Source organism: Aythya ferina, assembly GCF_964211825.1.
Source record: "Aythya ferina genome assembly, chromosome: W".
Lineage (NCBI taxonomy): Eukaryota > Metazoa > Chordata > Aves > Anseriformes > Anatidae > Aythya > Aythya ferina.
The window spans coordinates 10,080,200-10,098,062 of record NC_140313.1 but is presented as its reverse complement, the minus strand read 5'-3'; the positions used below and the strand labels follow the sequence as shown (position 1 = coordinate 10,098,062).

The 17,863-nt window shown below is 41.3% G+C and overlaps 1 protein-coding gene across 6 annotated transcripts in view; it reads left to right on the top strand.

The window, feature by feature from the left end:
• LOC311426256 (chromodomain-helicase-DNA-binding protein 1-like) overlaps nt 1–17,570 on the top strand; it is a 92,608-nt gene extending 75,038 nt beyond the window's left edge. For 4 of the 6 annotated variants that reach the window (XM_084502470.1, XM_084502469.1, XM_084502472.1 and 1 more), the window contains 10 exons: nt 111–261; nt 1,278–1,400; nt 1,752–1,877; nt 3,188–3,445; nt 3,868–4,008; nt 10,986–11,164; nt 11,325–11,421; nt 12,191–12,248; nt 14,051–14,261; nt 14,475–15,945. In XM_084502470.1, the coding sequence (XP_084358596.1) occupies nt 111–261; nt 1,278–1,400; nt 1,752–1,877; nt 3,188–3,445; nt 3,868–4,008; nt 10,986–11,164; nt 11,325–11,421; nt 12,191–12,248; nt 14,051–14,261; nt 14,475–14,820 (1,690 nt within the window). In that variant the 3' untranslated portion in view covers nt 14,821–15,945. Of the gene's footprint in view, nt 1–110; nt 262–1,277; nt 1,401–1,751; nt 1,878–3,187; nt 3,446–3,867; nt 4,009–10,985; nt 11,165–11,324; nt 11,422–12,190; nt 12,249–14,050; nt 14,262–14,474; nt 15,946–16,162 lie in introns of those variants that run through there. The other 2 variants (XM_084502473.1, XM_084502474.1) reach the window with 2 other exon arrangements.
• The last annotated feature ends 293 nt before the right edge of the window (nt 17,571–17,863 follow it).

Here is a 17,863-nt window from a genome sequence, read left to right as displayed (position 1 = left end):
CCAGCATTTTAGTGGTGTAACATTTTTGTTTCTGCTCTTAGCATGTTCCTTTCTCCCTTGCTAAGTTTGAGAAGGTGGCTTATTTATGTTTCTATTTTTTTTTCTACTAGATATGTCATCCCATGCCACACCAAGGCAGCTCATTTTGATATAGATTGGGGTAAGGAAGATGATTCCAATCTGTTAATAGGTATCTATGAGTATGGTTATGGCAGCTGGGAAATGATAAAAATGGATCCTGATCTCAGTTTGACGCAGAAGGTATGTCATCTATGAAATTTCATGAAGGACTTTTTTTTTTTGATGTTTAAGTAATAATGCTAAAAAGATCAGTTACTGAAAGAGCTTATTTTCTGATCGCTGAAATTGCACAGAAGTTAGGACAGTTGTACTCCTTTGTATTCTTGTTGTACATCTATTAGAATTCAAGATCTTGTATATTCATTTGAATTATACCTTCTTATAGTCTGTTACATTATCTTTGTGTATTTGGATCTCTGTCACTTGAATTTTCTCTCTTCCATCTGTTGTTTCCCTACTTTAGATGCTCTAGTTATGTTAATTTTATTCTTGATCTTTTGGAGGGAAGGATATTTTGGGGTTTTGGTTTGGTTTTCTCACCCCTCCTTTCTTTCCCATCCACAGTTTCTTTGCTTGAAACTGCCTCTTATTCACAATATGAGAATAGCTGTGTTCATTAGACAAGTAGTAGTGCAGCGTCTGCCTAGTAGTGAGAAACAGATATTTAGGGAAAGACTGAAGTGAAGCAAACTCAGTGACATTGTCAACAACCTGTAGCTTTGGGATTTGAGAGGTCAGGATTGTATCCAAATCTGTTTAATGATATCGTACCCCTGCCTTCCATAATTTTGCCTGTTTTATGAAATCACTCATTTATATTTTTGGCTTCAGAAATATTCTGTGGTAATGAGTTCTGCATTTAGAAGAAGCACAAGTCAGAACTAGATCTGTGGATGACAGTGGTACAGGAGCTCTGAATTTCTTAGATAAACTATGAAATTGGAAACAGAAATTTGAGGCTATTTTTTTGAGTTTACTGTAAATTTTGTGAGGCCATTTCCAAGACTCTACATTATTTGTGTGTTTGCAGAAAATATATAATGTTCAAGAAATTATACATTCCTTCAAGTATGCTGTTATGTTTGCCAGGTGTAGTTGGAGTGAATTGGTTTTCTACGTTTTTTTTTTTTTTTTAAATGCAGCTTCCAATTTTGATAATGTGTACTTATAGTTGATACCACCATTGCTCTCTTCAGATTTTACCTGATGATCCGGACAAGAAACCCCAGGCCAAGCAGTTACAGACCCGTGCAGACTACCTCATTAAATTACTGAATAAAGACCTTGCAAGAAAGGAAGCACAGAGACTTGCTAGTGCAGTAAGTAAATCTTGACATTCAGTAGCAAGATAACATTATGCTTATGGGCATATCAATAGATCCTTCTTTTTCCTTAGTTCTACTCTTTGTGCAATTTTCTCCATATTGCTAATCACATTATATGAGACTAACTCGAGGAATGAATTGCAAGTTTAATATTATTTTATTGCCTCTTATTTGTATATATACTCTACTGTTGCGCTAGGTTCAGTCTCCAGTCCTGAGAACAGTATTAGTCGTTAGTGTTAACAAATAAAATTAATGTTTTATTTAACATAAAAACAATTTTTTCTGTAACTATGGTGCAGATACTTGTCAGTTCACATAATAAAGGCACCTATTTGCATTCAGGGCAATTCAAAGAGGAGGAAAACAAGAAGTAAGAAGAGTAAAGCAACAAAGGCTGCAAAAATAAAAGAAGAAATAAAAAGTGACTCCTCGTCACCACCCTCAGAAAAATCTGGTGAAGATAATGAGGTAAACATCTTTCATATGGTATGGGTTATTCAGTTCTTTATTAGTAACACTTTCAAATTGATCTTCTGTTTGATTTAATAAAATTGAAACACTTGAATGGCATTCTCCTTCTGTGGCAAATAAAATTGCATCAATATAATCACATGGAAGACTGTATCTATTTTAATTTAATGATAAGTCTGTAGCTGAGGCATTTATGATTAGTTGTCCAAATTATTATGTCCTAAAAGAATGTTGTAGTCCAATTACAAGTGACATCATGCAATTTCAATGCTCTTTAAACACTTGAGCATTGTATCTGCTAGAAATGTAATTTTAATGTAACGTGAAAACTCATATCATAAATACTCCAATGTTTCTGACTAATCCGTTATTACTACTGATAATGATTCTTCAGGTAGCAACTTTTTCCAGGCTCAGGAAAAAAAATCAAGCTTGATTAGAAAGCACAGCATGAATAAATGATGTTTTGATACATACAAGTGAATGTTCCTGTATATGTCAAGGGTTTCATTATTCTAATAGACTACTTAACTTTCTTATATTTTTATTACTTCCAATTAATTCCTTTAGGCCTCTGCTTTTGTTGGGTCACTTATTTAAATCTATCACACAGCAGAAATCACGGGGGGGGGGGGGACAGGGGACAAAACAGATCACAGAATCACAGAATTGTAGGGGTTGGAAGGGACCTCAAGAGATCATCATGTCCAACCCCCCTGCCAAAGCAGGTTCCCTAGAGATGATGAAGTCTAGGGGCTGGCCATGTTGCTCACCTAATTCTGTGACTTTGAAGGTAGATAAAAGAACACCAGATTCTTCAGAACACCTCTGGAAAAGAGCAAGTTGGAACTCTGTTCCCTTTTCCTTTGACTGTGAATGTTTAATTTGTGGTCAGTAAAAAAGTTACTAGAAGAAAGCTAAACAGAACAGAGGTCTTTTATCCTCACCATCACTTGAGTGCCCTCAAAAATCAGCTGTTTTCTGATGCCTACTTCCTTATTGCTTTTAGCTCTTTAAAGCTTAACTACCTTTTACAGGGGCAGATTTCTTTGGGGATATGAAAGTTAAATGGGCTTAATCTCTCACCCCCATTACTACTGCCCAATCAGTACTTTTTTTGTGTCACATCAAGGAAATTAGTAAGTAGTCCTTATTTTTCTTTGCAACTGTATCCAGCTCTAGTTGATAGGTAATAAACCTAAGAAATCACACACACACAAAAAAAAAGTAAATTTTTATTTTATGGTTACAAAACTTGTATAGCTAAGAAATCAGTTTGATGTGATATATATGCTTGTGTATCACAGGATGAGATTGTTTCAGTGAAACATCCGCATAAAAAAGTAAAAGCAGAAAAAGAAAATGAAGAAAAGCATGAGCCAGATATTGGTATAAAAAAGGAAGCTGAAGAAAAAAGAGAGACAAAAGAAAAGGAAATTAAGAGGGATTTGAAAAGGGAGAAAAAAGAAAAGGAGGATAAGAAAGAATTTAAATATATTAAAGAAAAGAGAGAAAACAAAGTAAAGGAATCCACACAGAAAGAAAAAGAAGTAAAGGAAGAGAAGGTAACTAGGTTTACTTTTCTTATAGCACTAGAAAAGGCCACCAGCTTTTGTGAATGATTTTGAGTTGAAAATGTATTTTGGATCACTTCACAGTTGTCATTACATTGAAATCTTTTGCGTCATTTGAAATTTTATTTTTACCACTTGCAACTACAGACAAATGAAATGGGAAATTGCCCCTTTAAAGATGCATAGCTTAATGACCGTGAATGCAAGTAATATAAGAAACTCATAACTTTTCCATTCTCATTCTCCATCCCTCAGAGAGAGAAAATAAAATGTACCATAATTGCATGTCAGAATATATTTTTCTTGCTATAACTGAAGAGAATGCAGTAATTATGGTGATTGCCTAATTACAGTATAATTCCAGTCGAAAAATAAGGTTTGCTGATCAGATACATTTTCATATTTATTCTTAGGTAAATGAAATCAAATCTGAAAATAAAGAAAAAAATAAAAAAGTTCCATCGTTGGATATTCCAGTTCATATTACTGCAACTAGTGAACCAGTTCCTATATCTGAAGAATCTGAAGAACTGGATCAGAAGACATTCAGTGTGGTAAGTCTCTTGTTGATAACTTAGTGTTTACACTTGATATTCTAAATGAACACAATTTTGGATGTTCTTGATTCTGCTAATTAGACATTATAACAAAGATATCTATTGTCAGTAAAATCTCAGAACAATGAAGGATTATCTATACTATACTAAAATCAGTTTTGTTTTTGGGCCAGCAGTTTTGTTTTATTCTATTTTTGCAGTATAGTGAAGAATATTTGTCCATTGGCCTGTGCACTGAATAGTTTTAAAATACAGACTATGAAGATCCATAATCAAGAATAACTCGTGTCCTTAAAGGACAGAAACAAATGAGTTTTAACACAGTTGTTGTAGCCACTGGCCTGACCTTATCAAATACCCTTTTGTTCTTTGTAAGCGAATGAGAAAAATTAAGTTTCAAAGTTGATCTTGAAGTATTACAGACTTCCTGTGTTAGACACAGGAAGTAACAAATCCAAAAGTCCTTAGAAATATCTTGTCAGAGTGATTGATCTCTCTGAAATAAAGTAAAATAAAATAAAATAAAATAAAATAAAATAAAATAAAATAAAAACTATTAAATCACTACTTTTGACTACAACAGTATCAATATTGGAAGAAAAAATGTTAGGTAAACTCAACCTATACAATTTTATAGGTTGATTAGGACCTTTGGAAAGGTGTCAAGGAGTTATTCTGAGCAGCTAATTTTCTGCTGTGGAACTTCTATCATTCAGTTTTCAACAGTTGTCTGCTACTGCCAGATGGGTCTACTGGATCTACTGTAATGTTAACTGTGAGAGGCAAATTATCTTGTTTTCTCATCAGTATGGTAACTGACCAGTTTATGTATGTGGGTTTGGGGGATTTATTTTTGTTTGTTTTGTTGTTGTTTTTTTTAATCTAAACATTATAAGCAAATTGTCCATGACTTCCAGGATATCTTATATGTGGCTAGGTGACCGAAAATCACTTGATTCCCATGTATAGTTATGCTTCTCTGATCACCTCTACATTAACTTAAGCAATGCACTCTGTAAACTGTCTTTAAAAGGCTGCTTTAATCTGTGGTTAGTGCAATATATAATGTAACTGTTTAATAAATCAATGGCATGAACTGGCAATGGAACAGCAGCTTCACTGATTTCTGAATTATCCCTTGATGTTGATAGGGGAGCGGAGATGTTCTTCAAATGCCCTCAGTTTTGATTCGGGATCCAGGAGGTTCCTGGAATGCATTGATGATAACTTTCTTCTCCAAGGGATAGAGGAGCCAACAAGGAGAGGTGCTATGCTGGATATCATTCTCACCAACAAGGAGGGGCTGGTGGGGAATGTGAAATTCAAGGACAGCCTTGGCTGCAGTGACCATGAAATGGTGCAATTTAGGATCCTGAGGGCAGTGAGGAAGGAGTACTGTGTTCAGCTCTGGGGCCCTCAGTACAAGAAGGACAGAGAAGTATTAGAATGAGTCCAGAAGAGGGCCACGAAGATGATCAAGGGGCTGGAGCACCTCTCCTATGAAGGCAGGCTGAGAGAGCTGGGGTTGTTCAGCCTGGAGAAGAGAAGGCTCCAGGGAAACCTTATAACAACATTACAGTACCTAAAGGGGACCTACAGGAAAGCTGGGGAGGGATTCTTTATCAGGGAGTGTAGAGATAGGGCAAGGAGTAATGGATTTAAACTAAAAGAGGGTAGATTTAGATTAGATATTAGGAAGAAATTCTTTACTGTGAGCATGGTGAAGCACTGGAACGGGTTTCCCAGAGAAGTTATGGATGCCCCATCCCTGGAAGTGTTTAAGGCCAGGTTGGATGGGGCTTTGATTAAACTGGTCTAGTGGAAGGTGTCCCTGCCCATGGCAGGGGGGTTGGAACTAGATGATCTTTAAGGTTCCTTCCAACCCAAACCGTTCTTTGAATGTATGTTTCTATGATATACAGACTTGCCTCTTTTCCATAGTGGGAACAATTCTAATTTGTTTGTGTATAGAACGTTTTTGGACAGGCCCTCTCTTCTGGAATGTATAATCATCATTAAGCCATAGTCAGATGCAGTCTAATTAGTATGTTTATCTTATCAAATGGAAATATACTGATGAGGGTTGTAGAGGCCAACTCATTTGACTTCTCTGCCATGTGACAGGTAGAATATGCATTTCATCTGTCTGCCTTGCTGTTGTGATTGGATGGTATTTCCAAGCAAGCGTATTTAATTTAAAACATGTTTACTGGTTTATCTCCATCTATTATTAATACATTTGAATTAGTGTGAAAATTCAGGAACACACATATTACATGTATATATGGGTACATCTGTATTGTACGCTGTTGCTAATTTAGGCATACCTAAAGTAGCTTTATCACAGAATCACAGAATTTCTAGGTTGGAAGAGACCTCAAGATCATCGAGTCCAACCTCTGACCTAACACTAACAAGTCCTCCACTAAACCATATCACTAAGCTCTACATCTAAACGTCTTCTAAAGACCTCCAGGGATGGTGACTCAACCACTTCCCTGGGCAGCCCGTTCCAATGCCTAACAACCCTTTCGGTAAAGAAGTTCTTCCTAATATCCAACCTAAAACAGCCCTGGCAACTTTAGCCCATTCCCCCTCATCCTGTCACCAGGCACATGGGAGAACAGACCAACCCCCACCTCGCTACAGCCTCCTTTAAGGTATCTGTAGAGAGCAATAAGGTCGCCCCTGAGCCTGCTCTTCTCCAGGCTGAACAATCTCAGCTCCCTCAGCCGCTCCTCGTAGGACTTGTTCTCCAGACTCCTCACCATCTTCATCGCCCTTCTCTGGACCCGCTCAAGCACCTCGATGTCCTTCTTGTAGCGAGGGGCCCAAAACTGAACACAGTACTTGAGGTGCGGCCTCGCCAGAGCCGAGTACAGGGGGACAATCACTTCCCTTGCACTGCTGGCCACACTGCTTCTTATACAAGCCAGGATGCTGTTGGCCTTCTTGACCACCTGAGCACACTGCTGGCTCATATTCAACCGACTATCAACCATCACTCCCAGGTCCTTCTCTGCTAGGCAGCTTTCCAACCACTCATCTCCCAGCCTGTAGCTCTGCTTGGGGTTGTTGTGCCCCAAGTGCAGGACCCGGAACTTGGCCTTGTTAAACTTCATACAGTTGACCTCAGCCCATCGGTCCAGCCTATCCAGATCCTCCTGCAGAGCCTTCCTGCCCTCGAGCAGATCGACACACGCACCTAACTTGGTGTCATCTGCGAACTTACTGAGGGTGCACTCGATGCCCTCATCCAGATCATCGATGAAGATATTAAAGAGGACTGGCCCCAGCACCGAGCCCTGGGGGACGCCACTAGTGACTGGCCTCCAACTGGATTTGACTTCATTTACCACAACTCTTTGGGCCTGGCTATCCAGCCAGTTTCTAACCCAATGAAGCGTACACCAGTCCAAGCCACAAGCAGCCAGTTTCTTGAGGAGAATGTTGTGGGAAACAGTGTCAAAAGCCTTACTGAAGTCAAGGTAGACCACATCCACAGCCTTTCCCTCATCCACCAAGCACGTCACTTTGTCATAGAAGGAGATCAGGTTCGTCAAGCAGGACCTGCCTTTCATAAACCCATGCTGACTGGGCCTGATCGCCTGCTTGCCCTGTAAGTGCAACGTGATGACACTCAAGATAATCTGCTCCATGAGCTTCCCTGGCACTGAGGTCAAACTGACAGGCCCATAGTTCCCCGGGTCTGCCCTCCGGACCTTCTTGTAGATGGGCGTCACGTTTGCTAGCTGCCAGTCAACTGGGACCTCCCCCGATACCCAGGACTGATGATAAATGATGGTAAGCGGCTTGGCCAGCTCCTCCGCCAGTTCTCTCAGTATCCTCAGGTGGATCCCATCCGGCCCCATCAACTTGTGTACATCCAAGTGCCGTAGCAGGACGCCAACCATTTCCTCATGGATAGTGAGGGCCACATTCTGCTCCCCATCCCCTTCCACCAGCTACCTACTTTCAGGGTACTGGGTATCCAGAGAGCAACCGGTATTGCCGCTAAAGACTGAGGCAAAGAAGGCATTAAGCACCTCCTTTTTTTCCTCATCTTTTGTAACTAGGTTTCCCCCCGCATCCAGTAAAGGATGGAGATTCTCCTTAGTCCTCCGTTTTGCGTTGATGTATTTGTAAAAACATTTTTTGTTGTCTTTAACGGCAGTAGCCAGATTGAGCTCCAGATGAGCTTTGGCCTTTCTAATTTTGTCCCTGCACAGCCTCGCAACATCCTTATAGTCCTCCTCAGTGGCCCGCCCTTTTTTCCAAAGATTATAAACCCTCTTTTTTTTCCTAAGCTCAAGCTGCAACTCTCTGTTGACCCAGGCCGGTCTTCTTCCATGCCGGCTTGTCTTTGGGCACGTGGGGACGGACCACTCCTGTGCCATTAAGATTTCCTTCTTGAAGAGCGCCCAGCCTTCCAGGACTCCTCTGCCCTTCAGAACTGCCTCCCAAGGGACTCCACCAACCAGTGTCCTCAGCAGCTCAAAGTCAGCCCTCCGGAAGTCCAATATAGCAGTTTTACTGGTCCCCTTCCTAGCCTCGCCAAGAATAGAGAACTCCACCATTTTGTGGTCACTCTGCCCAAGATAGCTTCCGACCACATCTCCCACCAGTCCTTCTCGGTTTGTGAAGAGAAGGTCTAGCGGGGCACCACCCCTGGAAGGTTCACTAACCAGCTGCGTCAGGAAGCTATCTTCCACGCTCTCCAGAAACCTCCTAGATTGCTTTTTCTCGGCTGTGTTGTGTTTCCAGGATATGTCAGGGAAGTTGAATTCCCCCTCGAGAACAAGCACTGATGATTTCGCAACTTCTGTCAGCTGCCTGTAGAACTCCTCATCCGTCTCCTCATCCTGGTTCGGCGGTCTATAACAGACCCCCACCAGGATGCTATCCTTGTTGGCCTTCCCGCCGATCCTAACCCACAGGTTCTCAACCTTATCATTCCCAGCCTCGAGTTTCACAACATCAAAAGATTCTCTAATATAGAGAGCCACACCACCACCCCTTCTGTTCTGCCTGTCCCTTCTGAAGAGCCTATAGCCAGTCATTGCAGCACTCCAGTCGTGAGAGTGGTCCCACCATGTCTCCGTGATGGCAACCAAGTCGTAGCCTGCCTGCTGCACGATGGCTTCCAGCTCCTCCTGTTTGTTACCCATGCTGCGTGCATTAGTGTAGATGCACTTCAGCTGGGCCATTGCCTTCTCCCCTGGCCCTGCCATCGTTCCCCCTGGCACAGCTCCAACAAGCCTTATTTCAGCCCCATCCCCCATCTTACCTAGTTTAAAGCCCTCTCAATGAACCCCACCAGCTCCTGGGCTAGGATCCGTTTTCCCCTTAGAGATAGGGACCCATCTGCGGCCATCAGGCCGGGTGCCGAGTAAAGCGCCCCATGGTCAAAAAAAACAAAATTTCTGTGCTGGCACCAGCCTCTGAGCCACGTGTTTATCAGGTGGGCTTTCCGTGTCCTCTCTGTACCCCTCCCTGCCACCGTAGGGATGGACGAAAACACCACCTGTACTCCCTCTCCCTCCACTAATCGTCCCAGCCCCCTAAAGTCCCGCTTGATAGCCTTGAGGCTTCTCTCTTCAACGTTGTCACTGCCAGCCTAGACTATCAAAAGAGGATAATAGTCAGAGGGGCGAACCAGGTTGGGAAGCTTCCTGGCAACGTCCCTGACCCTGGCCCCAGGGAGGCAGCAGACTTCCCTATGGGTAGGGTCAGGCCGACAAATAGGGCCCTCTGTTCCCCTGAGAAGGGATTCAGTCGCCTACAACAATCACCCTTCTTTCTTTCTTGGTGGAGGCAGTCCTGAGGCGTGGAGTCGACTTCCTCGCCCTAGGCGTCCTCCTGGGTAGGCTTCCTACCTCATCCTCACCCACGGGTCTCTCAAGCTCCAGGGCCTCAAATCTGTTGTATAAGGGCACCTGGGAAGGCAGGGCCGGAAGGGGAGGGCATCGCCTGCGAGATCGAGCATGGACCTGTGTCCATTCCTCCTCAACTCCCAGGTCCCCTCCCTCTGCCCGACGGCGACAGGGCAGGGGGTCCACCCCCATTTGGGGTGTCTCACCCCGGTACCTCTCCTTCAGGCCCTGCAGGGAGTTGCTCCACCAGTCTATCTCCCGCTCGCACTCCCCGATAGCCCTCAACCTCTCCACCTCCTCCTTGAGTTCTGCCACCATGCGGACCAGGTCGTCCACTTGCTCGCACCTCATGCACACAGTCTCTCTGCCTCCCGCCGATGGCAGCAACAGGCTCAGACACTCCCCGCATCCAGTGACCTGAACTGCTGCATTTTTGGATGGGCAGTCGGTCTGGGTGTGTACTGACTTCCTGGAGAGAGCACCGTGCCTGGTGGAGACCATTGCAGCCTAGCTAACGGGAGACTGCCGTCAGAGGAGTTGTTCGTATGTCGTTCATATCTTTATCCTAGATATGTTAGTTTCTCTTAATATCTGCATAGAACAAGGGCTTATAAACTGCTCAGAGAAGGAATGCTTATCTTCTGCTGAATGCCAAGTTTAATTGTTTCAGAAAGTATCTACTTGAAATATACTGAATCTTGACACTGAGTTTGTATAGCTTTCAAGGTCCTAAAAAGTAATATAAGTCTTGTCTGATATACTCGTGCTGTTAAACCCATGATTTTAAAAATGCATTATAATAATTCTTTTCCCTTTTATTTTTTTTTATATTAAATTAGTGTTTTATTTAATATCTGTGTTGCATATAATCTAATGTATATAATCTAATATAAGAATAAATTTTCTACTTGGTTTCAAATACTTTTTTTTCCAAATTAAACCTCTTGTAAAACTAAATGTAATGGGCTGTGAGTGAAGTCTTTTTCATTTGGCTTAGATCAGTACTGTTTTTGCCTGTATAAATAGCACAGTAAGGGTGGGTCATGTTTTAGATTTTTTTTCCCCTTTGAATTAATGTATTTCTTTTTTTCCATTTTACAGTGCAAAGAAAGAATGAGGCCTGTCAAAGCAGCATTGAAACAACTGGATCGACCAGAGAAAGGCCTTTCTGAAAGGGAACAGCTAGAACATACTAGACAGTGCCTAATCAAAATTGGGGACCATATTACTGAATGTCTAAAGGAGTACCCAAATCCTGAACAAATTAAACAATGGAGAAAGTAAGTTATTCTACAAAATTTTTATTGGAAAAAGGAAAATCCATAATATGATTTCAGTTTACTGAAGTAAAGTTGAAATAATATAAGTCTGCGTTCTCTTGTATTGTACATGAAAAACTAATATATGGAAGAATTATAACCTCTCTTTCTTTCTCCTCAGAAACTTGTGGATTTTTGTCTCCAAGTTTACAGAATTTGATGCCAGAAAGCTGCACAAACTGTATAAACATGCAATCAAAAAACGCCAAGAATCTCAGGTAATACTTTAAAACTCTCTCTATACAAATATGTATTCTAATTATTATAACTTTTTTTAGATTATCAATTTAATAGATAGGATAGAGTTAATTTTCATCTTAGTAGCTGGTAGGGTGCTCTGTTTGGGATTTAGGATTAGAATAATGTTGATAACACACCGATATTGTAATTGCTGCAGAGCAGTGCTTACACTAAGCCAAGGACTTTTCAGCTTCTCATGCTGTCCTGCCAGCGAGGAAGCTGGGGGTGCAGCAGGAGCTGAGAGGGGACCGACCCAGGACAGCTGACCCAAACTGGCCAAAGGGATATTCCATACCATCTGATGTCATGCTGAACAATTAATATGGGGTGGCTGACCAGGGTGGGGGGAACTGCTGCTCGGGGATAGGCTGGGCATTGGTCAGCGGGTGGTGAGCAACTGCATTGTACATCTCTTATTTTGTACACATTGGTAGTAGTAATACTATTATCATTATCATTATCATTATTATTTTCTTTTCTTTTCTGTTCTAATAAACGGTCTTTATTTCAACCCACAAGCTTTTACTTTTCTCCAATTCTCTCCCCCTTCCCACTGCGGGGGGAGGCTGTGTGGTGATTAACTGCTGGCTGGGTTAAACCACAACAAAGGAACAATAACAAAATGATTACTTGAAGTGTATTTTTCTGTTCATTGTAAACTAGTCTATTTTGTTAGGATATTTTCTGAAGAATTCAGATGCAACTTTGGGATTTATCAATTACAGTTTCTGTACTTGTCTCTTTCAGCAACATAATGATCAGAACATTAGCAGCAATGTGAATACACAAGTAATTAGAAATCCAGGTAAGAAATCTTAAGTGTATTCTTGTGCTATGTACCTTAAATGTGGGATGTAAAATGAAATAAGTTTTAAAAATGTTTCCTAGAACTCCCATATTCCTCGATATAATAGGGATAGGCTGTCTTGGCATAACTTCACTAATTTGCTGATGAAATTCAACTGAGCAGAGACTGAACCTGGTACTTCCTGATTTTAGTAGCAAGTTATTTGGCCGTTCTTTTAAAATAAATAAAAAGCAAATATTTGTATTTAATTTTGGCAAGGGAGAGAGGCCTACTCAAAACTTGTAAACTTCTTGGAGGCTCTGTGCATATTTGTAGCAGTTGTAATGTCACCATGACTTCAGGAAATATGGGATGTCTTTTATTGTTGACAAAATCAGTTTTTCTATGCTCCCACACTTACCTTCTTTTAATACTTATTTTTATATCATGTCATGTAAAACTTGAGTATGTTATCATTGGTTTAAAATGAACATAATATGTTTCATTAATAAGTTGTACCTTTAGAACTGACGTTCATGCTACGGCTCTCTCTCCTTAGAGAGGAACTTCCAACCATTCTGTCTAAAAGTGCACTGTTGAAGGCCTCTACTCACCTCTCATTTGGACCACACTCATACTCTCCATTCAGTTTATAAGGCTGAAAAGCTTAGCTTCTCAGCCCTACATATTCCTAGCTTGCATGCCTTCTATTTACTTCTGAGGTCTCTCTGAGTTCACTCACATTAGTGCATTTGTCTTTAAACTGTTTAGATCTTGTTTCTGTCAAATGATACTGTCATTTTCATATTGCTTTAAATCTGACAGGTAGAAATGCTGTTTGAATTAGGTGAAGAAAAATGTATAGTGTATAAGACTTCCTTATAGAATCATAGAATCATTAAGGTTGGAAAAGACCTTCAAGATCATCTGGTCCAACCATCACCCTACCACCAATATCACCCACTAGACCATGTCCCTAAGCACCACGTCCAACCTTTCCTTAAACACCCCCAGGGATGGTGACTCCACCACCTCCCTGGGCAACCTGTTCCTAAGTCTGACTACTCTTTCTGAGAAGAAATGTCTCCTAATTTCCAACCTGAAACTTCCCTGGTGCAACTTGAGGCCATTCCCTCTAATCCTATTGCTAGTTATCTGGGAGAAGAGGCTTACCCCCAGCTCCCCACAACTGCCTTTCAGGTAGTTGTAGAGAGCAATAACGTCTCCCCTGAGCCTCCCTCTTCTCCAGACCAAACAACCCCAGTTCCCTCAGCCGCTCCTCAGAAGACTTGTGTTCCAGACCCTTCACCAGCTTTGTAGACCTTCTCTGGACATGCTCCAGGGCCTCGATGTCTTTCTTGAAGTGAGGGGCCCAAAAGTGAACACAGTACTCGAGGTGCGGACTCACCAGAGCTGAGTCCAGAGAGATGAACACCTCCCTGGTCCTGCTGGCTACACTATTCCTGATAGTAGCCAGGATGCCATTGGCCTTCTTGGCCACCTGGGCACACTGCTGGCTCATGTTCAGGCGAGCATCTACCAACACCCCTAGATCCTTTTCCTCTGCACAGCTTTCCAGCCACTCTGTCCCAAGCCCATAGCATTGCATGGAGTTGAGGTGGCCAAAGTGCAGGACCTGGCACTTAGCCATGTTGAACCTCATCCCACTGGCCTCTGCCCTTCGATCCAACCTGTCCAGGTCCCTCTGCAGGCCCTTCCTACCCTCTGGCAGATTGACACTCCCCCCCAACTTGGTGTCATCTGCAAACTTCCTGAGGGTTCCTTTAAGGCTTATAACCTTTGTCTACTTTATTAAACAGATGTTGAAAGAATTAAAGAGAATACAAACCATGATGACAGTAGCAGGGACAGTTATTCTTCTGATAGACATTTGTCACAATACCATGATCATCATAAGGACAGGCATCAGGGAGCTGCTTATAAGAAAACTGACTCTAGGAAAAGGCCGTATTCAGCCTTCAGCAATGGAAAAGATCATAGAGAGTGGGATCACTACAAACAAGACAGCAGGTAAGTTGCTTCAGCTATTGTAAAGTCTCTTAAGAATTCCCTTCCTGTAACCTGCTTGTAGTAAGCAACAAAGTGTTTTGTTTTGTTTTGTTTTGATTAATACAGAATTGCAAAGAAAGCTCTCTAATGCAGTTCTGTTGAATTGACATAATTGTAGTTCTTACCGTGTATTCAGTAATACTAATATACTGGTGTTTTGTTTGTTTGTTTCAGATACTATAGTGATAGTAAACATAGGAAGTTGGATGACCACATGAGCAGAGATCACAGGTCAAACCTAGAAGGAAGTTTAAAAGATAGTAGGCCTTATTCAGATCACCATTCCCATTCAGACCACAGGATGCATTCAGATCCCTGTTCAATTTCAGAGTACAGCCATCATAAATCTTCCAGAGATTATAGGTACCACTCAGACTGGCAAATGGACCACAGAGCTTCTGGTAGTGGCTCAAGGTCACCATTAGATCAGAAGTCTCCTTATGGTTCAAGATCTCCATTTGAACACTCATCAGATCACAAAAATACACCTGAACATACATGGAGTAGCCGAAAAACATAACAAAGACTGACATTTTCTGGACCTTCTTTTAGCCATATACAGTAAGCTAACACAGTAATTGCCTTATGTGACTTGAAAGACTGGATATTCTATCAGTAACAGTATTGTTACTTCTTCCCAGGATGCAAGGTCTGTTATCCCAACAAAAGAAAAATATTTTTGTATTTAAAGTTTATGCTGCACAGTGCTGCAAATGTTGTGGCACTTTTTCTCTTTTTTTATTTTTTTTTTTTTATTATTTTTTTTACAGGGACCTCAACACTATCCCATCAAGACTGGATCTTATAAAACTGTTTTTAGGCTGAACACAGTTTAAATTGTTTATAAATGAATTTTTAAACACTGACATATGGTCATGTTTCAAGAAGGAATGAGGAGTTTGCTTTGTTTTCTTAGTAAAGAATTCTCACTTTCCAAAACTGTATGTTTACATTTTACACTGCAACCACCTTGCCACTTTTCATAACAAGCTCGAATATTTAAATTCTTTATCTATAACTGTAACATAGCCAGGATTTCTTCTGTGATCAGTTGTAATAATGCCTTTTTACAATAAATAAATGAAAATAAATCACTGCAAATTAATTAAATTAACTTTTTTTTTTCTCTTGTTCCTTTCCCCACCAGCTCAGGCCTTCTTGTCACAAGTATGAAAAAAAAGTCAGTGTGCTAATTCTTTTTAATAAAATATCTTGATGAAACCACTGCTCAGAATGTAGAAATGGGGAAAGGGAACATTTTTATTCCTTTTGTGCCCCTTTTTTATTTGATAATTCAGATACATTTTTGTTTGTTTGTTTGTTTCTATTAAACTGTCAATATCGTGATTTGTTGTAATGAAATGATGAGAAATATTGAATTAAATTGTGTTCTGGAAAGTTTTTTTCCGGTCCATTAGTTTTAAAGGAGGAGTGTTCAATATCTGAACACTTAAGAATCAAATTAGCCAAAATTTATTGTACATCCATTTGTTTTCCCTCTTAAAATGGGCAATAACATCAAATGTGCTATGCAGCCAGATAATATTTTAGAAGATTTGAATTACTTTATTAATAGAATTGTTACAATGCACACTGATTGTACATAGATCACATCTATCTGACAAATTAAATTTAAACTAAAAGTGTGTGTGGGCTCTTGTTTTTAGCTGGTATTTTTCTACAGTGTACGTTTCTCATATTTAACCATAAAAATATTAAACTCTATGTACTAAATTTTAATACACAACATAATTAGGGAAGATAAATGTCTACACTGGCATGTGGTTGGAGCTACTCTGTTGCTTCAGTTTTTCTTGTTTTACAACTTGTTGAGCATTTTTTCTGATTAACTGTGTTTACAGGAACAAATTGACAAATCTGGTGGCCTTCTACGATGGGATTACAGAATTGGTAGATAAGGGAAAAGCAACTGCTGTCATCTACCTGGACTTGTGTAAAGCATGCAGTGCTTTCTCACACAATATCCTTGTCTCTAAATTGATGGACGCATCACTCAGTGGCTAAGGAATTGGCTGGATGGTCGCACTCAAAGTTGCAGTCAGTGGCTCAATGTCCAGGTAGAGAACAGTGATGAGTGGTGTCCCTCAGGGGTGAGTATTGGGACCAGTGCTGTTTAACGTATTTGTCAGTGACATGGATGGTGGGATTGAGTGCAACCTCAGCAAGTTTGCCGATGACATCAAGCTGTGTGGTGCAGTCGATGCGCTGGAGGGAAGGGATGCCATCCAGAGGGACCTCGACAGGCTTGACAAGTGGGCCTGTGCAAACCTCATGAAGGTCATGTGTAAGGTCCTGCACCTGGCTCAGGGCAATCCAAGTACAAATACAGACTAGGTGGAGAATGGATTGAGAGCAGCTCTGAGGAGAAGGATTTGGGAGTGCTGGTTGATGAGAAGCTCGACAAGAGCAGGCAATGGGCACTCGCAGCCAAGAAAGCCAGCTGTATCCTCAGTTGCATCAAAAGAAGCATGACCAGCTGGTCAAGGGAGGAGATTCTCCCTCTCTACTCTGCTCTCGTGAGTACTGTGTTCAGCTTTGGGGCCCCCAATATAAGAAGGATATGTACCTATTAGAATGAGTCCAGAGGAGGGCCACGAGGATGATCAAAGGGCTGGAACACCTCTCCTATGAAGACAGGCTGAGGGAGCTGGAGCTGTTCAGCCTGCAGAAGAAAAGGCTCTTGGGAGACGTTATAGTGTCCTTCCAGTACTTTCAGGGGGCTTACAGGAAAGAGGGGGATGGCCTCTTTGTCAGGGCATGTAGTGATAGTGTGAGAAACAAAGTTGTATTTTTGCAATAGCAGGTGTTTTTGCAGTGTAAAATTCCACTAACCTTGCGTATTCAAAAGTGATTCTGCAGGCATAACAGAGGCATAGCAGTGGGGAGTATGTAAAGCAGGTAAGGGGAAGGTCCCACTATCCCACGATAAGGAGGATAGCTAAGAAAAACAAGATGAGCAGTGCCAAATCAGTTAAAAAAAAAAACACAGGCCTTCTAACCATGAGATAAGAAGGAAAAAAAAAGGAAAAGGAGAAATTAACGGTTGGGCAAATAAAATTGTACATATATGGTATAATAATAAAGGTCAAGTAGTTTGTGAACCTGTAGTACTCAGCTTATGAGGAAACAGGGGAGGAATCAAGCATCAGGTAATAGGGAATATAAGGTTATGATATACTTTTGCTGTGCACTCCTGCTTGCAGAACATCCACCATTGCAATTGCGAATAAAAATGCTACTTCACTGAGATCCTTGCCTGAACCTGTGTTATTGGCTACAGATTGTTTCTCACAAATTGGGGGCTCATCTGGGATCCAGTAACCTTCTGGGGAGCCCCATTACCACTGCAGCAGGATGGCACGCCCCACTGATTTCAGCGGTCCTGTGCCTTGGTGATGGTGGTACTGCAGAGAACTGACAAAGGAACCGAGACTGGTTAAGAAGGCAGGATCGGTGAAGAATTAGGGAAGAAAGGAAGGTAGGCACTCCGGTTTTGAGAACTGACCCGGTAACTCTGTGCACAGACTGAGGTAAGAAATATT